Consider the following 25,789-nt stretch of genomic DNA (forward strand, 5'->3'; position numbering starts at 1 on the left):
CAGAGAACCCCCTCCCCATCCTCATAGCTTACTGTCTGATACCTAGTGTCCATTGTCCTGATTCACACAGAAAATACAATACAAAGCAACTGTATGTAATACAAAAAGTGCAGAGTAGAGCGTAGTGATCTTGTGTATGTCGGCCATTGTACACCATAACTCATGTAATCCATGCTACGCCCCAACCAGTGGACACGTCATCTAACCTGAGCTTTATCCATAATGCTACCTCGTGTCCAATATTTACTAATAACATTGCTGATGGCAAACTATCATCTTATTCACTGCGGCTAAGTATTCAAGAGCAAGATATTTGATGATGTGTATTCTTGGAAGTTGAGTCTTGGGGTGATGTGCCTGTCTTACGCTATAGAATAACATACAAATGGTTTCAGTGTCCGCCAGCTGGAATGTGAATCCTTTTATTGAAGCCGCTTAGTTTACTTTACATAACTTTTATCCTTTCTATCTGTGGAAACAGCCATGAACATGAAGGATCCGAATGAGGGAGGTGTAGCTGAGCATAGTTCTCCATTACATCCAGTCTCCTCTCATTGAAATAACATCTGGATCTAAGTTGTGTAACCAGATGTCTACAATATACAGTCTGACTTGTGTGTACAATGTTCTGTGAGAGAAAGACCAAATCATCACAAAGTAAGTGACTGGTCATTGATGAACATCTGCAGTGTGTATCCAAGTCTCATCGTCACATTATAGTAATGTGTATATTCTTACGGCAAAGCTGTACTGTGCAGTCATCTGCAGGTGATGGCCCGGGCTGCACAAGAAGTGGACTGCAAATATCATGTCTATACAGTACTATATATGGTTTATTACTTGCAGTAGTGTTTATATGCTATGGGGGTTTGGTCTGGCCTCACAACAGTGCATTGCAGTGGGATTTGTTCTAGAGTATTGCTCTGCATGCACTGAGATGCTGTGGTCTGTAGTTTTTATATTGTTCATATTGGTATGGGCCTCAGAGTAGTACATTGTAGATACTAGTGTTGCATGAACCTCCTAGTAGTGCACTGTACACATTATACAATATGGCTCTCACAGTAATGCTTTCTACATAATCTTATTGTATGGGCTCCTAGTAGTGTACTGTACACATTATACAATATAGGCCTCACAGTAATGCCTTGTACATACTAGTATTGTATGAACCTCCTAGTAGTGCACTGTACACATTATACAATATAGGCCTCCCAGTAATGCCTTGTACATAATCTTATTGTATGAACCTCCTAGTAGTGTACTATACACATTATACAATATGGGCCTCCCAGTAATGCTTTGTACATAATCTTATTGTATGGGCTCCTAGTAGTGTACTGTACACATTAGTACAATATGGGCCTCACATGTATATAATGTATGGCAGTACAGTACCACTGATGATTACATATATCCCTTATGGAAGTGAACAGTAAATCCTGTTTTATGGCGTTATAGGCCTATGGATTCCTATCGTCTTCCATATTACCTTGCCAGTTTTCAGGTTACATAAGTTTCCAGCCTCTCGCACAGATTGCCAGACTGTTCATCTGATGAGGGGATTGCTTTATGACTCCATAAAAGCCGGCTAGGAACAGTCTGTTTCCTTTGCATAGTGCTGTATGAATTAATTGTATAAAAGCCTGTCTCTGAGCCGCCTTCATCTCTTAAAGCCATATATCTCCTTCAGTTCTTTAATCACTTTCCAGCTATCATTCTGCGACTACTCCCTCCACTTATTCTCTCTGCTTGTAGAATGAATACAGTATTTAGGCCTCCGTACCCCACCCCAGCAGCCCCATCCCTTCCCAGCAACTTCTATAGCAGTGGTTTTAACCTTGTTTGAGGTACCGAACCCACCAGTTTCATATGCACATTCACCGAACCCTTCTTTAGTGATAAATCAAATATGATTTATTTCCAAATTCAAGACATAGGTATATGTTTTTTTTTACTGGTACACAAAATGAACTGTGCATAGGGCCTAGGGTTCGATCGAACCCTGGTTAAGAACCACTGCTCTATAGTGATGGCTGAGCAGTACTACTGTTGGACACATGTGAAACAGCAATGATAACCAATGGTATGATTTTAATTACCATATTTCTGGTGATTTTTTTTTATATAGGTGTAGAGGATGTAAACTGGTGTAGGTTATATGAAAGTGGCATATATGACCGACTGACGGGGGTTATTACGTGGCCGATATGGGTCTTCAGAAAGGTACTATATGATTTTGGCTCCTGTTGCCCCTATTTAGCTACTTCTAGAGTCCATTGACAATAATGAGCATACCGAATCCTAGAGGTAAACCCCAAGCTCACTACTTCTTATTGATCAATGGTCAGGCCTCCCCATTTTGAACATTGATGTATATTCCAACCATAAGACATCATTATCTTTTAATGGGACATCCCATTAGATAAAGCGAACAGATAAAATAACATGACACCTGAAGAATATTCATACAATATGATCAAGTCTTTCAAGGTTTGTAGTAATTGTCATAAAGCTTCTGTATTCTCTGCCTTACTGGTTTCGAAAAGCTGGGTAACAACTCCTGGGAGGGCTGTAATGGGGACTAAAAGTGGAACCTCTTAACATTTCTGTCTATGAATCATTTGTAATGAGAATCTCATCTCCGACCCCCTACAGTACAGTAATCACTATGTAGCAGAGGGGCGGCTTGATGCGTTTTTCAGCGATGACAGAATCTCTTAAAAACTTCTTAAAAGTGCAAGTCAAGACCTATGACATATCACAACTTATTAGTATTACTTAATGTGAAAAAAAAGGCCTTGCTAGAAGAAGACAATTGCAGGCGCTGCATGGACGGTGAATGTAGATGGGGCTGGGGTGCACATCCAGCACCTGTAGATTTTCCACGACTGGGTGGGGGATAAATTATAAACCACTTCTTATCTTCACAGACAGGTACTAAGTTTTGTGCGCTCATATAAGTGCTGTTACATTGTGCAGGGATTGAAAAGCTTCCTCTAATGAGGTCTGAAGGGTCTCACCGCCGTGTTTATTATGGCTGTCTTTTACATAGTAAATGGTTCTTTTCTTCCACTTCATCTGATTCCTGACCCTTCTGCTATGAAATCTTTCCTGAATATTGAGGAGATTTTTCCCAGAGTCCTCGCCCTCCTTCTGCATTACTCCTATAATGGATGGACCTTCTGTATACTCACTTTTTGTCTTGTAAGTAAATGCGGTCAGTTGTCCTGAAAAAATCAGAGAAGGGACAATTAATTTAGGCCAAAAACAATAGAAGTTCCCAATAACCTGCAGAGGTATAGTGTGTACTTCATCCTATCAAGCCAAATCTGATGTTATGTGGCTTCATGCACAATATGGCTTGGTTGGCTTCATCTGCACCACTGCTAGGTGTTTGTTTGTATAGGTTTCTTCATGGCCAGCAGATGTAAAGATGACTGTTTTTAAATCACAATGCAAAGTTCCCAAGTATTTGTGTGAATAGGTGGGATGTGGGCAAATTCTTGTATTCATTACACCCGTTTTCAGAAGAAATGTGAGGCTCTGACCTAGCTCTTTTCTGATCTTATCATTTCTTCTTTCACATCCTGGCTTTCAGTAACAACATCTATTCTACTGGTATAAAAACTACCGATTGCATGAATCCCGGGCTCAGCAGATTACACGATGTTACAGTGATCAATAAATACATTTAATCCACAGGGAGTCTGTACTGTATTCCCCCGCCAATAAAAACAGAGCCGCTGTCCGTCCATGTATAGCCGCGCCATTCAAGTCAAGTTCTCCCCTCGGCTCAGATCTCTTTCAGGTAGGGCGGCTGTATTTGTATTTTATGTAACTTTCATAGAACTTGTAGGATGTTAATTATCTGAATAAAGGAACAAAAGAGCCTTCACTGCTGCTGTGTACAGAAACGTGTCAGGACAGAGACACCGTCAGAACGCCGTACTACGACTCCTCAGGAATCTCGATCTTCTCCTAAAAATGTAGTACCGCATAAAGGCAGCGCAGACGGTCGGCCCTAATGATCCTTCCTTTATGGTCTTGGTATTAATAAGCAGGTATACCAGTTTCTCTATAATGTATACCAAATCTAATGCCGGGTGATATTTACTTATTGAAGGTCTAAAATGTAGTTAGAAATGGTTATTTGCTTTGGAAATCCTTTTTCTTCAATAATAAGTAAATTTTAGGATGTCCTACTGTTGGATAGCAAGTGGTTCCAGGGAGAATGAAGCAGTATGGACTGACACTGTAGTGAATGGGCATGTTGGGTCCTCTCTGACTAATGGTGAGACCCCCTTCTATCCATGAACTCACAATCATCTGCATTAATTCAGAAGTAAAGGGGTTGGCCCCAAAGTATAATGAGCACCTCTCCACAGAACAGATGATATGGGACACCCGAGTACAGCGTTCGACTCGCCAGCCAATTACACCATCAATGAAGCAGCACAGCACATGCTCGGCTGTCACTGGCGGATTAAGGAGACCTTACACCTTGGCTGTTCCTTAGACTTGGACGCAGTACCTCCCTTCCCTCACAGCCAATTGGCCATACCGTGTCTATTTATCACCAACTTTCTGTTCTAGCTTTTACCATTCCCAGGTTAGCGCTCTAATTGTAGCCGTTCTGTTCCTTTCAGCCCTAACCACCATGATGACTTCTCATGATGACTGCAGAGTCTCAGTCAAGACTGCTTTGGCCCTTGGGGTTCTGTAGCCTTTTCCCAGCCTTTTTAGGCTATCTTTGCAGTCAAGTTAAAAGGAACAGGTTCCTTAGGACCCCCACTCTAGGAATCGGTGAGACCCCCAGATTAGGCACTTATTACTTATCCTATGGCAAGATGAATATCGATTGTGGGACAACTCCCTTGACACTTGAAAGATTGTCCAAATACTTTGTCAGATTAATGAAGAAGCAGCTCATAACTATGTAATCTGTTAGGGAAAGCATACCGACTGTATTATACTCCAGAGCTGCATTCTCAGTTCTGCTAGTTTTTATTGGAGACAGTCAGCAAGATTTTGGGCAAACACTCCAGCAGAAACACTGCAAATCAATAACAATCTCTTCTCTGTTCTGTCGTTGGTTGGTTTGGAGAATATCAATAGGACTAAAGTGAAATCCGTGTTTACTTTCCTGTGCGCTGAACTGGCTGCAGTATTGTTTAACCAAAGTGGTAAAATCATCTTCGCTTCTAGTACATGATGTCCGCGCATCAAATGTTATGTGAAATAAGAGGCCAGGCCAACTAAACTGGAGGATCATTCGTGGATCCTCACAGCTGTCGTTCCATGGAAAGTTTGTGAAAAGCAGTCGGACTTTGCCAAAAATTTGTACTATAGCTTAATAAGATCTAAACGCCTAAATAAAAAATATGCAGATTTCTACACGAGAGAATTGTTTGTTTGAGAGGATGAGAAGTGACTTCCATGATGTCGCTCCTCACATCTCCATACACTATGGCTTTCCCCACTGTGGGGCTATTAAAGGATTATCTTATCTTATCTTTTTTGTATTTTATCCACCTTATGCAAGCAGTTGTGTTTTCTCCCTTCTATCTCAAAGGTGTACTGAGCTACAAGTCTACAGGCCATGTGGTACCCGAGATCCATTATGTGCCATATTACAGGTACATTGCTTGTAGACTAGAACAGCTCCATTATAGTTATGTCTCTTCCTGGGAAAGCTGTGTGACAACCGGTGGCATAAATGGGGCTTCAGCAGTTGCAGTCTTTTCTGAGTCCTGTTGCCAATGGGGGTCCAAAAGGTCTCTGAAGAGGACAAGAGTGCTCATATGGAGCCCTGGAGATTGCTGGAAGATGGAAGGTGAACCCACAAAGTTGGAAAACCTTCTTCAGCATCCAAAATAGAGAGTGAATAGTTTGTACAAGGGCAACAATTTCCCTGCTGATCTCAGAGGGTCCAGCAGGTGTTCAGTGCTGTGTAAAACTCCGGAAAACATGGAGTCCTCTGAACGGATCCAGATGTGGATCATTGCCTTCATTTGGAATCATATTGGACGTTCAGTTCCCTTTTTTTAATATCATTGCGTAGTGCGAATATTTCATTCTTGGAGAGGCTCTGGTTGTCCGGTTTATTAAAAAAATATTTTGGATGTAAAATGTTAGTAAGATTTTTCTTTTCTTCAACTTGGAAAATATGTAAATCCCATTTTCCCAGTATTCAGGAGAATGTTTTCTGGGTAGTGAAGTTAGTTCATGTGGAGGAATCAGATGTAGTTAGCTATGGGAATGACCTGCCCCCCATCAGTGATACAGCTATACCGCGCATCATAGACCCAAGCCTCGAGCTAGACATAGCTTTCTTAGTTTTATCGTGTCTACTTGATATTCTCAGATCTGATGTGATTGTAGTTATTGCTGCTGACAGCTGGAGCTACTGGTAAGTAGTAGACACCAAATCAAGTATATCCCACAGACATCGTGTACCTATGCTAGTGATACTGAAGCATGGGAAGCAGTCTGCAGCCATTGTGGTAATCCATGAGTCTAGGATAGACACATTGTAAGTATCGGCTTCTGTTATATCAACAGTTACCGAAAATGGGTGTGAGAGGACCTGGCGCCATGTCACATTGTTTTATATCTAAATAGTGAGCACCAGAAAGGTGTTAGATATAACCTTATGCTTTATACACACAGCTGGATCCTTACTGCTGTTGGAGATATCATCCCACCAGGGCATGGCAGGAGAGGATTTCATTTTGAGACAGCCATAGGAAATGCTCTCAGAACAAAATGCAAATCCAAGATGTATTTTATTACCAGATCCACAGTAGAAATCTGAAGCTAAGGACGGTTTATTTATGGGTGTATTCTGTCAGTGAAAGCCATACATCTGCCTTATTGCCTGGACTGAATGTTGTCTGGTGACCCGGACTCGCGGTGTAATGGTAATGTGTGATGATATGAGGCCCCTTCTCACTGCTGCCTTACTATTCTGTACTCAGAGCAGGGATACATAATGGGACAGCAGTCAATGACTCACAGAATCATAGATGACTATCATGACTAGATGACTATCATGCTATGAGACTGGGTCTCCAGACAGTGTTCAGTCTAGGAAACACAGTCAACATACAGTCCGTATTTCATGGGCTGACACTGGCTTTACAACTGGAAATATACTGCAGTTGAGCATCTGATTTGCACAAGAATTAGCCTTGTTGTCATTCAGTTGGGCTAATCCTTGACTTTTACTTGTATGTTTTTTGGGTTTTTTTGTTGGTGGTGTCAAACATCCACACCAAAATTTTTGTTCTCATGAGTACAGGGTTGCAGAAATTCCCATGCATAGCAAACAGATTGTTGACAGATTATATGTGGAATCCAAGCTGGAATCTGTGTCAAGACTGACGTGTGAATAAATCTTAGGGCAAGAAGAATTAGCATTCATTAGTTCAGTCTTCTTGCAGAGTTTGGGCCCATACAATGGGATGGATCTGCCGAACATCACCTGCACATTTCCAGCAGATACCTGTGTGTCAGCCTTGGATTACTGTTGCTGATTCCTCCTGCAAATTGTCGTGCACAAAACCCACTACGTGTCAACACTGACTTTATGTGCTGTCTATAAGACTCTGAAAATCTGTCCTCTAAGCCCCTGCAGTTCATGGACGTGTCTTTTAACCAGTTGGAAGTGCATAAAGTCAGATGTAGAGCGCACAAATATATGGGCCTTATGTATTACTCTGATGTAGACATTATAGTCTAGTAAAGTAAAGATGAGTATGTGTGCCGCCGTCGGAGAACAGAACCTGATGTCTCAGTCCTTTCCCAGATAATAAAATCCATGTTACTTATATGTTTTAGAAGAATTGAGAAATGATAAAGATATTACTCGCTGATCACTCATGAGGCAAACATGGCTTCACTTCAAAGAAGAGCGGGAGCCGGGTCTCCATTACCGCCCCTTTCAAGTTAAATGGGAAAGTAACCCTGTGTTGTGTATGGGCTGCTGTCATACTGTAGCTAGGATTATCCTGGGGAAGATGCTGTCGCCTGCAATACCTTACCTCCCCTCTGGTCAATGGCTGACTATGACGTCTGGGGCAGGTTAAGCAGTGTCTGGTGACCATGGGTGACTCCGGCATATAAAGGGTGTAAGTGCCCCTACAACAGCATATAAAGTGAGATTAGAAGAGATTTTGGTGACACCCTTTAGTGAATGATAAAATAAAGTTAAAGGATTATTCCCATCATTTACTATTCTGGCATATTACTATGATCTTCCATAACCCTATCATTGGTGGGGGGTTTGTCTGCTGTGACCCACGCCATCCTAAACAACAGAGGTGCCCTTTGCATCTCTCCCGCACTGCGGCTCTCCCAAGTCCATGCTGTCCTACGTACTGTGACACAACTAGCTTTGGTATCTTTGTGCGGGGAGAGTCAGCAACTACCTCTGCGCCCCTTTCATTTTGAGGAATGATGGCATCACCATAGTAAGAAACGATCTATAGTATCACATAGGGGTGCAGTCATGGCTGAGGTGAAAAGTACAAGAAGACTTCATTTGGCATGCAATGGTAGGGGTGACCCTGGCACAGATCTTGCAGTGGGTAATAGATCCTCAGTCTATACACCTACTATGTTTCTCTAGGGTCCTTCACTACATAATCTATATTCTCTCATCTTCTTTGGCACTTGGTCAAGTGTTTCCTTCTTACCTTAAAATCCCTCAGTACAAGGACATCTGCTCTGCACGCTCCTTCCATCCTGACTCTTTTACCTGTAGTATCTTCTATCACAAGCACATAGTTCAGATTGAATAGAATATGCCGGATACTTATATGCCTGTTATTACTACTATTGAGGACCTGCACATTGCAGAGAATTGATGTGATTTTATGAGTTTGATAGTGGAGATTACAGCGGTCTGGCCATGTGGATTGTACTGTATATTTCATCTTTCCAGAATAACATGGCTGCCAGACCATTGTAATTGTTCTTCCCCAGAGAAGACATTTGAGACTGCAGGTTCACTACAACATGAGCTCTTTTATAGGCGGAGTGCTCTCATTACTCACATCCTTCTAACAAAAGATGGTCCAGAAACGGTGCAACATTTCAGTATGTAATCGCTTCATGTATATAGTATTTATTCTAGTGGTGAATGAATGGCTGCGTCCTGGCCAAGACTAACATGGGAGCCTTCTCCATCCCCCTCGTCCTTCTGATCATTGCATTATAGTGTAAGATGCCATAATAGTTGCAGAGTTAAAGATGGATTTAAGCACCATAGACTTTGATAGATATGTGAGTGATGTTGTCACGGGGCCATGCTGTAGGCGCTCCCTGTTGTCGGAGTGAGTACATCACTGACCTGATAAACGTTCAGCAGAATGTAAAATTGTACAAGACCTGACAATGTCCATCATTACTAAGTCTCTCATGCCACTATTCATTCAGAAGTTCCAAAAAGAATGAGATTTCCCAATATTCCTGACTTTTTTTTGTATATTGACTCTATTATGAGCATGGCCAGAATTTCTCTATCATTTAGACTAATTCATGCAAAAAAGTAGCTCAGATTAGATCTCAGTATATTTGGTGCCAGATTTCACAAGTTTTGGCTAGAGAAAAAAGTTGGCGCATCACAGACGTGCCAAAATTACAAGTGCCTGTGCACCATTATCATAGATCAGACCAAAGGTAAGACAGCCCAGATAACAAGGCTTGTAGTAAGAGTGGACCAGTGACTGTCATGGACTCCTTATGAGCAGCCTGCTGACACAATAGATGCTGCTATAAATAAGGCCACTTTACAGCATTCCTGCAGCCTGCTGTGGCTAATGGATTAGGGAGATTCACTGGCCCCTCTGATGCCTCTGGTTGGTTCTTGGTACATCTCAGTCACAGGATATCGCTGTCATACATAGTGAGGTCACTGCAGCAGCCATGGTAGGCCGGCCTGCTTATGTCATGTGTCTTCCTTACTAACATCATCACCAATTGCATGCACGCAACTCCACACAAGCTGCCGACAGGTTCCCTTTAAGTGATGGAATATCACTAGAATCTACTTACCCAGAAATTCACTATAGTTGTTACCGGTCTTCTATATATAACGTACAGTGTGTATATAATCCAATGTCTCTGACCCTCAATGGTATTTGTCACCTGCCCAGACTAACATAAACTCTGTCCTCAAGTCTCCTCTTTTTATGGAAAGGACTTGTGACTTTCTCTAGAAGATTCCACCACACATGGATCCCATCAACAGGTGGAGAGATTTGTTTTGTCACCGTGAGGGTGTGAATCTCCTCCCATTACATGGCCGGATTACTGTAATGACCCCCACACTAGTTGCTCCAATAAAGAGGATATATTCACACAGTGCAGTCTATTGCCACAGTTACCACAAAATGACAATACATTACGAGTTGTCCACACCTATTGACTATACCCATATAGTGTATTAAATTGGGAATCTACAAAAATGAAGCCACATTTTTGATAAACTACATTATTGTGTATCACAGCGGGACCACTGGAGATTTTGATGCGGGTTTTAACAGAAGAGATCGGACAATAGGTACAAGATACAGATGCAAATGTCAGTCATTCAGTTTGCCATCTTCTTCCAATCCACATTGTCCTTTCTGTTGTGACTTGGATATTGGATTGCTTTATGGCGGTTTTCAGGAATTCTCCACTTTGTGTGCATTGTGCAGTGTGAGTTCTACAGTCCTATGAAAAAGTTTGGGCACCCCTATTAATCTTAATCATTTTTAGTTCTAAATATTTTGGTGTTTATAACAGCCATTTCAGTTTGATATATCTAATAACTGATGGACACAGTAATATTTCAGGATTGAAATGAGGTTTATTGTACTAACAGAAAATGTGCAATATGCATTAAACCAAAATTTGACCGGTGCAAAAGTATGGGCACCTCAACAGAAAAGTGACATTAATATTTAGTAGATCCTCCTTTTGCAAAGATAACAGCCTCTAGTCGCTTCCTGTAGCTTTTAATCAGTACCTGGATCCTGGATAAAGGTATTTTGGACAAACAATTCAAGTTCAGTTAAGTTAGATGGTCGCCGAGCATGGACAGCCCGCTTCAAATCGTCCCACAGATGTTCAATGATATTCAGGTCTGGGGACTGGGATGGCCATTCCAGAACATTGTAATTGTTCCTCTGCATGAATGCCTGAGGATTTGGAGCGGTGTTTTGGATCATTGTCTTGCTGAAATATCCATCCCCGGCGTAACTTCAACTTCGTCACTGATTCTTGAACATTATTCTCAAGAATCTGCTGATACTGAGTGGAATCCATGCGACTCTCAACTTTAACAAGATTCCCGATGCCGGCATTGGCCACACAGCCCCAAAGCATGATGGAACCTCCACCAAATTTTACAGTGGGTAGCATGTGTTTTTCTTGGAATGCTGTTTCTTTTTGGACGCCATGCATAACGCCTTTTTTTATAACCAAACAACTCAATTTTTGTTTCCAAAATGAAGCTGCCTTGTCCAAATGTGCTTTTTCATACCTCAGGCAACTCTATTTGTGGCGTACGTGCAGAAACGGCTTCTTTCTCATCACTCTCCCATACAGCTTCTATTTGTGCAAAGTGCGCTGTATAGTTGACCGATGCACAGTGACACCATCTGCAGCAAGATGATGCTGCAGCTCTTTGGAGGTGGTCTGTGGATTGTCCTTGACTGTTCTCACCATTCTTCTTCTCTGCCTTTCTGATATTTTTCTTGGCCTGCCACTTCTGGGCTTAACAAGAACTGTCCCTGTGGTCTTCCATTTCCTTACTATGTTCCTCACAGTGGAAACTGACAGGTTAAATCTCTGAGACAACTTTTTGTATCCTTCCCCTGAACAACTATGTTGAACAATCTTTGTTTTCAGATCATTTGAGAGTTGTTTTGAGTAGCCCATGATGCCACTCTTCAGAGGAGATTCAAATAGGAGATCAACTTGCAATTGGCCACCTTAAATACCTTTTCTTATGATTGGATACATCTGGCTATGAAGTTCAAAGCTCACTGAGGTTACAAAACCAATTTTGTGCTTCAGTAAGTCAGTAAAAAGTAGTTAGGGGAATTCAAATCAATAAAATGATAAGGGTGCCCATACTTTTGCACCGGTCAAATTTTGGTTTAATGCATATTGCACATTTTCTGTTAGTACAATAAACCTCATTTCAATCCTGAAATATTACTGTGTCCATCAGTTATTAGATATATCAAACTGAAATGGCTGTTGCAAACACCAAAATATTTAGAACAAAAAATGATTAAGATTAATAGGGGTGCCCAAACTTTTTCATAGGACTGTATCTGTGTTTGGTGTGTGAGTTTAGCAGGGCTCTCAGTTTGGGATTCTCGGGTTGCCAGGGCCCTGGGAAGTTGTCTGTCTTGGGAATTCTCTTTGCATCCCGACAGAGGCTCATGTGGTAGAATCCTGTGCACATCTGTGTGTTTAATGCTGAAATAGCACAAATAAATGTGGCTGCTGACTGACAGCTGGAGACATTGCAGGGATATATTAGTGTATCCCGGCCTGGAATACATTAACATACTTACTTTCAAGGTAGCCATGAAGGAAGAGAGAGTATGGCATCCAGCGCAGTGCGGACCGGTATCCTGATGTGAAACAGAAGCTGCACAATCCCCGTTTGTGAGGCTTTAGATTTCTCCCTCGTATTGTATCTTAGCAGGTCGCTAATAAGCTCCGTCAGGTCTTTCAACTGTAGATAACCTTCATATATCCGGCAATGCAGAATATGAGGGTATGTCCACCTGTCCCTCTGTATAGACCGAGCGTTGTCACTTCCACAGCACAGCCACATATGCAAGGTTGGAAATCCTATACCCAATATACCAACGCAAAAGTTCACTTGAAAGACTGTAGAAAAGGAAGAGTAGGTCAACATGTGTGTCCATGCTTGTGGCGATGGGTATGGAGCTATTCCTATATGGCATATGGGGGGCCAGGAGAATGCTCTTATTGGGGAGGCGGAGAATGCTGTTATTGGGGGGCCAGGAGAATGCTCTTATTGGGGATTCAGGAGGCTTCTCTTATTGGGGGGCCAGGAGAATGCTCTTATTGGGGGGGCAGGAGAATGCTCTTATTGGGGGGGCGGGGCAGGAGAATGCTCTTAATGGGGGGCCAGGAGAGTGCTCTTATTGGGGGGGCGGCGGCAGGAGAATGCTCTTATTGGGGGGGGGGGCAGGAGAATGCTCTTATTGGGGGGGGGGGGCAGGCAGGAGAATGCTCTTATTGGGGGGTCAGGAGAGTGCTCGTATTGGGGGGGGGGCGGCAGGAGAATGCTCTTATTGGGGGGGGGCAGGAGAATGCTCTTATTGGGGGGGGGCAGGAGAATGCTCCTATTGGGGGGCCAGGAGAGTGCTCTTATTGGGGCGGCAGAAGAATGCTCTTATTGGGGGGCCAGGAGAATGCTCTTATTGGGGGGGGCAGGAGAATGCTCTTATTGGGGGGGGCAGGAGAATGCTCTTATTGGGAGGGGGGCAGGAGAATGCTCCTATTGGGGGGCCAGGAGAGTGCTCTTATTGGGGCGGCAGAAGAATGCTCTTATTGGGGGGCCAGGAGAATGCTCTTATGGGGGGGGGGCAGGAGAATGCTCTTATTGGGGGGGCCAGGAGAATGCTCTTATTGGGGTCTAGGGGAATGCTCTTATTGGGGGGCCAGGAGAATGCTCTTATTGGGGGGCCAGGAGAATGCTCTTATTGGGGCGGCAGAAGAATGCTCTTATTGGGCGGGGCAGGAGAATGCTCCTATTGGGGGGCCAGGAGAATGCTCTTATTGGCTGAGGTCACTGTGTAGGAGTCGATGAGTTCATTTAACATAACTGAAGGACTTTTTTCGATAAAATAAATGTGAACACAGAACATAATGTGAACAGTGCGTTAGTGTTAGTGGTAAATCCCATTTACGAGATAAGAAATCCGCAGAGAAATCCAGACTGTATGTATTTCCCATGTGTGTTTCAGGAGACTCTTCAGTCCCTTTTCTGGGATTTTTATGCCTGACAATCTGCTTAATTGAGAACAAATGCTCAGGAAGCGAAGGTGACTCATCCAGGACGGTCTGCACAGGGTCTTAATGCAGAGCAGAGTTGCAGCTATGAGGTCATCTTTGCAGAAATGGAAGTTTTGTTCCATAATGCCGATTGGGATTTAACTACACTTTAGGCTTGTTCTAGTGTACATGTCAGTGGTAGGACTACTTGGACATGAAGGGAACTCCATCTGGCTATTATATTACTGAATTGGTCCAAATTCTTTACTTTGACAGTAACTGCAATGAAGCATTTTGTGATGAGTTTATCTTTGATGACATCTTAAGTAGAGGAATCCTCTTATAGGTCTGGATCTGTAATGATAACTATATAGTATTACACAAATCCATTTCTGCACAGAGGACATCCAGCAGACCCCATTATAGTCACTCGGTTCTGCCGATGTCCACGTGTAACCACTGAAACAGCCGTCTGTTGTTCGGTTCCCCTGGCGGACATGACCATTGGAGAGGTGGGCAGAGATATGAATTTTTAGCTAACACAATGAACCCATGGCTGGTATTTTATAGTTCCTTCTTTATAATTTATCGCAGGTCCTTTATAAAAGTGGTAGTTTTGGATATCTGGCATGAGTTACTGCTTTTTCCACTGGTGTCATAGTTGTAATAAGAGCTGCCATATGACATTTTAATACATCAGGAGACGTTTTGGTGAATACGTCACATGTGACATTAAAATGACATCTATTATATGCAGCTCAATTGGCTTTTTTTTCTGGCTCTTTCTTTGTTCCTTAGTCTTGCATTAATATCATCTTGCTGAGTTATTTATTTCCTTTGCCCTGGCATATAACACCGATGTGCTCAGCATTAGATACAGATGTGTCTACACAGAACAATTGTGTTGTAACCCAGGACAGCGAAAATAAACAGCTCTCTGTAATTTCATGGCTGTCATAGCACATTGAAACGTAAATCAAGTGGTGGAAAGATATTCGTTATCTAAAGTCGCATGAAGGCGCCGAAACCCCTCAATATCAAACCAGGGCCCATTATGTCTTGTGACATGTTATTTCACAGTGACATGATCTATGATGTCATATGTAACCTGGATTTCATAGTGACAGGTCCTGTGATGTCATATGTGACCTGCCATTTTATAGTGAACGGATCCTGTAATGTCATATGTGACATGTTATTTCACAGTGACATGATCTTTAATGTCATATGTAACCTGCATTTCATAGTGACAGGTCCTGTGATATCATATGTAACCTCCTTTTTTGTAGTGACCAGGTCCTGTGATTTCATATGTAACATGTTATTTCATGGTGACATGTTGTATGGTGTTATATGTAACCTGCTATTTCATAATGACAGGTCCTGTGATGTCATATGTGATATGTTATTTCATGGTGACAGGTCCTATGATGTACGAATTATAGACCATTAGTTGATAAAATTTTACAAGCATGTCATAGCTGTGAACCCTTATACTCCAAGAATATCCGTAAAGTGTTGGAACCTGCAGTCACTGAAATGTATTACTGACCACTATAATTCAGGATCCCCCCTCCCACCAGGACCATGGGGAAAATGAACAGCTATGTGAGAACCCGATTGTATAGACTGCGCTCAACTGAGGACTAGGGGCGATGGCGACTTCTGCTAATGCACACACTGATCGTTGTTCACGGATGATGCAGTTGCTGTTTTTATAGGTGACCGTTCTTTCTGAGTCTTGCACAAATTCAATAATTCTAAAAAGGGGGCACCCCCACTAAATAGGATAAAACGTAACCTTTATTTGTAATATTTTTTTAAAAATTAAAATACCCCAACACAGTATTCGGCCCCTATAATTCTTACAAAGGGAATTTAATTCACTCTTATTCAATCTGTAGAGTGGATAGACACACTTACACATATGCCCTTTGCAAGAATTATAGGGGCCGAATACTGTGTTGGGGTATTTTAATTTTTTAAAAAATATTACAAATAAAGGTTACGCTTTATCCTATTTAGTGGGGGTGCCCCCTTTTTGGAATTATTGTAAAATTGGTAACCCTTGATCCAGTGTGTTCTTACACAAATTCAGACAATTCCATTTCAGTCCGCCTAAATTTTTTTTTTTTTTTTTTTTTTTTGGGGGGGGGGGGGGGGTATAAGTTTTACATTTAGTGCCACCATGTCTACTATAGATTACTGTAGTCCAGAAAGTGACTGGTCAGGCCTGGTGTACGTTATATCAGGCTTTGTGATTATTGATGCTGGGAGATGTAGTACCACTGCCGATGTGGTTTATACAGAAAACTGCTTTCCAAATGCTATTTGTTTGTGGCTATGCCCCACTCCCTGTGTTTGCAGACAGAGGGCAGCACTTATTCCCCGGCTTCTCCTGTGCATTGGGCGCTTGTATACTGAGCCATTCCAGTGGGGACTTTACATTCAGCAGTAACAGGACTAAACTCTGCTATTTAATTTGGCAGCGCAGAGGTATAATTCTCACATTTGTGAAGATTTATTGTGTTTGCTTTGCTGAACTCTTAGGGATTTCTGATCAGTATCTTTCTCCTTTCAGGTTTTATGTAATAATACCAATCCTCGTCTTTCCTAGGTCTTACTAAACTCTAAATATATAAACCTTTCCCTGCAGTATAAGTCCATGTACACGCTTCCGGACCGTGCACTTTTTTTTTCTTCTTTCACGTTTGCTGACCACAGGCCAGAACCGCATAGTAAATAGAGGAGTCTCCTCAATGAAGTTTTTCATAAATGGAAGTTCATTGAAGAATTTGCGCTCAGATTCCTTATTGAACAGGAATGTTCTGCTCTTTTTTTTTCTCTTGTCCACTTTCATGCAGTTCCATTTCTAACATTTCTATGTACAAGTCCGGCAGGAGGCAAAGAGCCAGGACCTGACTGATATATGTGATGTAGTCCTGGTCTTAGATCCCACCCTGCTGATTGTCTGCTAGTCACACCACAGATGGCTTCTGGGAATCAAAATGTGGCATGTCCTATTGGGAGTTGTGTTATGGACAAAATGATTGATTGTAAGGGACAACAGAGTTGCATATGGAGGCCCCAAACAGTGCCGTATAGAGTAAGGGTCTAGTGACAGGGGCTGAGTGTACGGGTTTGTTCTCATAGCGGAATTTGTACAAGCTGAAAAATTCGGATTCAGGAATTTGAAGTGGAATTTTTCTGCTTGACGAAATTCTGCTATGAAATTTGTAGATTTCACACCAGTCAGGCAGAATTGTTCTGCCTCCCATTCACATCAATAGGATTTATCTGGTGGCCTTAGAGAATGGGGCTTATTTTTTCCCACTAGCCTTGCACTAAATCAATAGGAGGCAGATTTCAGCTCCAGATTCAGCCTTTTGCACACACCCTACAACGTCCAATCCATGGGCATAGCATGTTGATCATTACTGTATGGGTAGGAATGATTGCTAATATTATCCTTAGTTCCCATACACTTTGCACTTGTTGGTATTGCACCCCCCTGGGTACATGAAGAGATGTGCTAGTGACAACTTATCATTTATAATATTTATTTACATAGGGTAGTGATCAGGAATAAATGTCGCTATGAATGTTCACTGGCCTATGTGAAGGGCCTTAAGTATGGCCGTGTGGGATGGAGCTACTCTCTATATCTGGTAGACGTCTGCAGTCTGTATATATTGTGTACAGCAAGTGCAGGTGATAAATGTCCTTAATGGGAAAACCATTCTAAGAATGCATCAATATGTGGACCGAGACCAACTGAGAACTAATACTCCTCACTTGTGGGAATGGCAAACACAGCATTGTTTTCTCATTGCATATGGGAAGAGCCCTTATTGTCCACAGGATACAGTGAGTCAGACTCTTACAGAGGGTTTGGGTAGATGACCCCCCACTAACACCCTCTGTATAGATAATACCCCAAAAGTCAGATCATTATAAATCATATTACTGCAGAAGCCATATATACCTGATATTAGGTGATGCAATGGCTCTGTGCAGGATACCGACAGGCCCAAGATTATGATATACCCCCCACATACACCTACAATCCACGAGGGGTGCATAGTTTTCCAAATTCACACAAATAGGATCTTTCAGTATTTTGCAGCTATGCAACCTTCACCTTATTCCACTTGGGCCTTTCTGCCTCCTGCAGTGAACCATTGCTTCACCGAACATCAGGTACATATAAGATATGATAATCTTTTAATAGTCCCACTATGGGGATACTCGGTGTGTTACAGCAGCCTGGATAATACAGTAATATATTCAAGAAAGAACACAGACAAGCTCATAGAAGATACCAGGAGTCAGAGCAACTAAGAAGAAAAAGAAGGACTTCAGGACCATTTAGTTTTCTATGCGGAGTGATCTCCAATTGGCCTAATGTAGGTTATACAGCCTGACTGCGGTTGAGAGGAAGGATCTCCTTTAGCTCCTTCTCACACTTTGGGTGAAGCAGTCGGTCACTGACAGTACTGCCAGGTGTTATCACGTCTCATACATGGGGTGGGAGTTGTTCTCCAGCATGTAGCTCAGTACGGACAGTGTCCTTCTGTCACCCACCACCTGTACTGGGCCCAGGGGACTCCCCAGGACAGAGTCGGCCCTTCTAACCTGCCTGTCAAGTCTATGTCTGTCCCTGGCTGGTATACAGCGCCCCCAGCAGGCCACTCCAAAGAATCTGGCTGATGCTACCACAGAGTTGAAAAAGGCCTTAAGAAGGGGCACCTGGACTCCAAAGGCCCTCAGCCTCCTGAGCAGGTAGAGCCTGCTGTGACCCTTTCTGTGCAGCACCTCCAGGTGATTGGTCCAGTCCGGCTTATTATTGGGGAGCGCACCCAGGTACTTATAGGTCCTGACTATCTCAATGCCCGTCCCCTGGATCTCCACTAGATTCGGGGCACTCCTCCGCTTACTAAAGTCCACCACCATCTCCTTGGTCTTCCCAGCATTAATCCTGAGGTGGTTCTGCTGACACCAGTCCACAAAGTCCCGGTATAAGTCTCTGTACTCCCTGTCGCCCCCGTCTGATATGAGGCTACTATGGTCTCTCTTTCAGTGATACCATCTTCTTATATATCACATTTTCTCTGTGGTATTACAGGATGGTCCTCAGTGTCGGAGTGGTGAGGGTCTGACAGATTAGCTATTTTGGCTGTCTGTGAGCACCAGAATCTATTGCTGCGGACAGTTCTGGAAGTGGCTCTGTCCTATTGTCCCTACTACTTTAATAACATCAGAGCCGGCTCCAGCCCCATCTAGTGCAGTCACTGCTGGCAGCAGCTGGATCATCTGATCGGTGTAGGGTCCCTTTAAGGGATCTGTGCCTTATTTTTTGATGATAGTAATGGTTGAAAATCTAGTAATTGCACTTATGCATCTCAGCGTGCCTATTCAGTATGTATAGCATTGCCGTAAGGAGTATAAATAGGAACTTTACATTGCGGCTGAGGTACAGAACAGATGATGACTACTTATTGCTGTTATATGTGTATAGCCACATGTAAAGCGATCGTGTCTGCAGATTACACAAGGAAAGCTTCTTTGTATCCCGATATTAAAGGGTCGGCACCACAATAGATTCCCGGCTCCTCCGGCATCGGTTCCTCGGAGCCTCTTGATCTGCAGAGCTGTCAGTCACAGGTACCCTATAGTGACAGCTGTTTAACAAGATCTTCACACTGTGTGAATAGGCTGGTGCTTTGTCCTGCCCCTGTGTATGCTCTACAATTGTACATCCAAGGCCAGGACAAATAATCTGCTCACCACTTTAACAATGTTCGTCTGCCTGAAAAAAAAAAAAAAATGGATTCAGGGTTTTGGAATGTGCCTGAGTTTAACCCTGTGCACTGGTTGCAGCTTGTTCTATTAACATCTCCCAATCCCACAGAAGTTTTTTTCCTCCTCTCCAAACTTTTTTCTTCTTCACAAACTTTCATGCCTCTTCCACTCCCCTCCCCACCCTCTCTCTCCCCCTTTTCCTGATCCCAGTGAAAGGAGGCTGAGCTTGCAGAATTTCGCCTTCTGATTTGCTGTCCCTGTCTGGGACTCACAGTCCTTGCATCTCCCTAAAAAGGTTTTTCACTCTCCAATCGTTCGACAAGGGGGCATCACTTCTCAAGACAACCCCAGTAGGACCAGACCAGAGAAGGGGAGAGAGAGAAGGAGGGGAGACAGCTGGGGGTTTGCAGATTATCTAAAATTTGACTGCCCAGAAAATTCAGCTGCACTAAGCACCCCCAAAACATCCCAATCTGATGGCTTTATAAAGTACACCAGTCCTCCAGGGGTTCTGCCCTTTCTCTGTTACTTTCATTGCATTCCAAGATTTGCATTGAGGACCTCTGAATCCCAAAGAATTGGCCCCACACAGTGGAGGTGATGAACATGGATACACATACAAGGTGGAAAAGACGGAGTTGGAGAAGAGACTTATCCTTCCTTATAGCATTAAGCTTTATATGTTCCCAGTGCCATGCAGGTAAGGAACCTTTTTGCTCAGAACTGGAACACATTTCCATAATGTCTCTTGCAGGGCAATGGTACAAGTCAAAGCTGCAATACTTATTTTTTCCTTTTTAAAGATTTTTATGATAAGAGCTTGTTCTACTCTGGATCCTATCTTTCTGGAGGCCCATGTAAGGGTAAAGCATCCAAGACCTGCTTGTCTGTCCCTTCCTTCATCACCAGTCGCTACTAAAACTTTCTTTTCTGCTTCCTCCTTTCTTCTCAGATCTTTCCTACTCTGCGTCCACTGCTCAGTGTAAACTTTCTGACATGTAATCTCAGATGGAGACGACAAACCAACTTGAAAACTTTTTTCCTTCTTTGAAACTAGCAAAATTGCCCCACCTGTAGGTTACTTGTGGAACTGCACTGAATTCATTTACATTCACATCTGATGGCCGGTCTTAAGTGTATACCAGCTTAAACTTTCTCTTTTAGTTTGCAATTGTTATTTGTCTCTTATAAGATTTTCTTCTGAACTTACAATGTTGTAGGTTCAGTTTTTATAAGAAAAATTAGAGCATGTCTTAGGGAATGTGTCGCCTGTACTGCTCTGCACGTTAGTCTGTATGAGTGGATGTTGTACATGATGGACTGCAGACTATCAGAGAGCAGATTCATATTGTATTGAGCTTTTCAGGATGACCATTGGCGTAGATGGGTGTGCACATTGTGTGCTGTGCAGGATGATGACCATGGCTGATCCCTGCTCTATAGGCTTATATAATGTGCTGGGTGACAGAGAGACCAAACTCTACTCCAAGCCACTATCCATTCAGGGTCAGACATATGGCCTAGTGTCACTCCTCCGCTCAGTCCTGTGATAGCTCATTGAAAGTATTTTTGTTGCTTTGTGCGGTATCCTGTACATTCATGTGAACGAGCTGAAGGCTGCTGGGACTCCATGATGTGCTCCCTGCCTGCCGCCAGATCTAGCCTTATTGGATTTCTGCTCAACACTGCACAAATTGGTTGGAAAATGTCACTTGTTAAAGTATTGGCAGAAACTGAATTTCCCTTCTTAGAACTCAATCCCCTTTGTGTTATTTTCTGGAGAAATGGATTATTTTCTTCTCATCTGTAAACGCTGAAAAGTATGATATGACCTGAGACTTGTGGGCCAAAAATAAAGACTTCACATCCAAGTCTGATTCTGCCTTGTTCTGTCCATGACTGGTGACGCTTCTAGGCCCTGATACAAAATCTGCTGATGATGTCACCTGTCACTCTATCTGATGATGTCATCTCTACATACCATGGTGTCTGAGGCCTCTCTTCCCTGAAGACTGTGTTGTATGGAGTTGCACATTTGCCATGTTCAGTATCTGACATTGTAGAGTTTTTTCTGTGGACCATTATTACACTGGCCACAATACAACTTCTATATCTTGTAGCTGTAGGCTGTTACCAGGAGCACCTCTCTGTTCTGGGCTGATCTGGCCTGTCATGGTGGTGGATTTTCGATTGGTCCCAATCCCTATTAGGTCTCACAATGTGAGTGATGGCAATAAAGCTACAGCAGAATTGCAACTACCTTAAAATTTGTGGTCAGGCACAGACTGGTTGCCTAAGTGATGTTATATGCAGAGTGGTGCAGCCATGCTATGTCTATAGCCTAATGTAAAGTGTTGCTCTGTCTTATATATAGTGCAGTGTTCTACTGAATTACTATAGTACATTATACAACAATGTACACAAAATGGAACCCCATCACACAATAGTTATGTGTGACAATCTAGTCTGATATATATATATATATATATATATATATATATATATATATATATATATATATATATACACAGTTGTAGATGGATTTATAACAAAATGATCTTGTAGTTAATATCACCCTGAATGAAAGATTCCTACTACTTTATCTACTACTGTATATGGTATCGAGCAGAGCCGTTACCTCTCCATAGGCGGGGGAGATTGGGTGACTAATGTATGGTCCACTGCACATCATCCTGTGTCTTCAGGAATGTTCTATATCTATCTATATGGAAGATATTCTTGTGTTATTGACTGATCGGTGTTATATTATGTTATATTATAGTATTGAAATGTCAGTAAATGATTAGTCTGGATCTTAGTGCAGTTCTCAGGGCCCATCCTCAGATACTAGTGATGTCTATGATGAGAACACTCACTGAATGTGCCATTAAAGATTGGGATATCCTGAAGGGGACCTGTAGTCAGCGCATTCAGTCCTATGTGCAGGCAGCGCATTCAGTGCTATGTGCAGGCAGCGTACCAGGAAGGCTGCTCAGGAGCGCACACTGGACTCCTAACCTCACAGTGAATGGATCACAAGTTCTACTGAATATTTATCTATTAAACTATTTAGTCATCATCTCCGCTCCTCCTGCTTTATAGCATCCTGATAGCAGATTGGACAAGTTCCCCCATGTGGCTCAGTGGTTATGTGTTCCTGGATGATAAGAACATCACAATTAAAGAATAATATGGGGTGCGAATCTGTAATTTCAGCTTAACCTGGGCCTGTGTAAGGATATAGTGACATGGTGCTGTTTTGTGCTGCATTTTTTCAAAAACTAATTTAAAGACAAAGATCGACTAGTTTAAAGCTCTCAGAATCATAGATCACTATATTCACTATACAGATCATAGGTCACTATACAGATCATAGGTCACTATATTCACTATACAGATCATAGGTCACTATACAGATCATAGGTCACTATATTCACTATACAGATCATAGGTCACTATACAGATCATAGGTCACTATACAGATCTTAGATCACTGTACAGATCATAGATCACTATATTCACCATACAGATCATAGATCACTATATTCACTATACAAATCCTAGGTCACTATATTCACTATACAGATCCTAGGTCACTATATTCACTATACAGATTATATGTCACTGTATTCACTATACAAATCCTAGATCACTATATTCACTATACAGATCATAGATCACTATATTCACTATACAGATCATAGATCACTATATTCACTATACAGATCATAGATCACTATATTCACTATACAGACTATAGGACACAATATTCATTATACAGATCACTATACAAATCCTAGGTCACTATATTCACTATACAGATTATATGTCACTATATTCACTATACAGATCATTGCTCACTATATTCACTATACAGATCACAGGTTACTATATTCACTATACAGATTATATGTCACTATATTCACTATACAGATTATATGTCACTATATTCACTATACAAATCCTAGGTCACTATGTTCACTATACAGATATGTCACTATATTCACTATACAGATCATAGGTCACTATACAGATTGTATAACACTATATTCACTATATAGATCACAGGTGACTATATTCACTATACAGATTATATGTCACTATGGTGCAGTGAGTTTTGGTTCATCTGAGCCACCAGTGGTCTGCGATCTACATCTGTCACATGGACTTTGTGTCCCCAGACTGCACACGGCCGGCCGTCTGGCCCTCGCTCAGTCCTATTAGATAACCTGTCTTGCAGTTATTAGAGTCAATTAGTTCCTAAAGTGCATGCTGACAGGCTTATAGTCAGATGTGTATCTGTAGTCGCTGCCATGTCCCCTCAGATAGTCACTGTACCCCTACTGAAGCCAGGGTTATACCATAAGCCTAAAATACCTACTTGTATGGTCAGCAAAATCCTCACAAGCCAAAACCAAGCCTATAGTGTGCCAACATAGAAAGGATAGAGCTTCTCTGTGCGGCCCTAGACATCTGCCTATATGGTGACTATACCTCCTGCTGTATTCTAGTGTAATAACACGGTATATAGTGTATGCATGCATACTTGTATTATTCCTATGACTAATGATGATGAAATACTTTTCATATTTTATAAGGTTTTGTGTCACCACTGCCCCCTTTAGGTGGTTTTGAGAATGACCTTGAACTTTTTTTCTTGTGCAAATCTGTTTCTTGTTAGGTAAAATATTGGGAAAAGAAATAGGAAAAAAAAAACTTTTTGGGATATTTTAGTTTGTTGTAATATCCTGGAATCAATTTAATGGCATTTGTAGACCATACCAAGTACCTAGTGTGCCGTCCTAAATGATTCCGTACACGATTACATCATCCGCGTGAAGGAAACGGAGGCATGTGCCAAACATGTGCAAATATCATGTATAGGCTCAGGCAGGCAACAAATGTGTTCATAACTACTATCACAGACCAATGGCAGCCGCGGGCAGTAGCCATGCTCAGTGTCATAGTCGCCATGGGTCACATCATTGTTTCCCTTTTTTATCGGCTTTTCTTTTTTTTTGGTCATTATTAGTAATGGGTCGCTTGTTTGGGTCTGTGATCATGTGAACGCCAAGCTGAACACCAACAGACTAAACCGCTACGTTAAAGGGGTTTTCTGGGAGTTATTTTGTGGCCTATCCTTAGGATAGGTAATAACTGATCAGGGGATAGGAGGAGGGCGGCCTAGAGCTGATCCTTACACTTGTCTGTGGGGTTACATCCAATCCCTGTGCTATACAGTGCACGGCTCCCTTGTGTAGTGGCAGGATAGGCCATTTGCAAAAACACACTCCAGGAGAACTCCTTTAATGTAGATCTCTAAAATTGAGACTCCTTAACTCAACCAGGCCAAGCCCTCCAAACTCATTCAGACTCCAGATTAGGGCTTGTGAAATTAAACAGACCCCATACAAGACTATAAAAGACAATATATATGTAATGCTCCCACATTGTGACTCTGGTGCCAGGTCCCAGCAGTATTTCCACTGTCAAGCCGGCAGGGTCTTGTAGAGTGAGTGTTCTCACCCCGGACCCCTCTACCCTCCATCTATAGCTTTGTGGTGACCTGTCAGAGATGGAATCATTTGTTGTTTGTAGGAAGAGTTCATCCTAACAGCCTTGCGAGATTCTTGGATAATTTTCATAGTCTTGTTTTTATTATTTTTGTGGCCCTCACCCTCTGTTAGGTAAAGGGACACTTGAGGACAGCTGTTGTCACTAGTGGATAGTGTGGACATGATGATGCAAATGGCAGACCCCCCTACAGTCATTTCTTGGTAAGAGAAAGGGGGTAGATAGAGTGTTTTGTGTTTCTGATTTCCCTGGGGTAGTCAGTATTAATGGCGGCATTGCTCTTCCTTCGTTCCCTGGCTATAAGGTCTGTTTAGAATCATCTCTGTTTGGTAAATGTTACACCAAAGCAACCGCTCAACCTCCCATATGTTCTAGGGGC

General features: G+C 42.3%; 1 protein-coding gene across 2 annotated transcripts in view; it reads left to right on the forward strand.

Annotated features, from left to right (window-relative positions):
* The first annotated feature begins 20,110 nt into the window (after positions 1–20,110).
* COL5A1 (collagen type V alpha 1 chain) overlaps positions 20,111–25,789 on the forward strand; it is a 111,054-nt gene continuing 105,375 nt past the window's right edge. For both annotated transcript variants that reach the window (XM_075260690.1, XM_075260691.1), the window contains exon 1: positions 20,111–20,536. In XM_075260690.1, the coding sequence (XP_075116791.1) occupies positions 20,437–20,536 (100 nt within the window). In that variant the 5' untranslated portion in view covers positions 20,111–20,436. The remainder of the gene's footprint in view (positions 20,537–25,789) is intronic.

The sequence above is a fragment of the Leptodactylus fuscus genome, chromosome 11 (assembly GCF_031893055.1).
Source record: "Leptodactylus fuscus isolate aLepFus1 chromosome 11, aLepFus1.hap2, whole genome shotgun sequence".
Lineage (NCBI taxonomy): Eukaryota > Metazoa > Chordata > Amphibia > Anura > Leptodactylidae > Leptodactylus > Leptodactylus fuscus.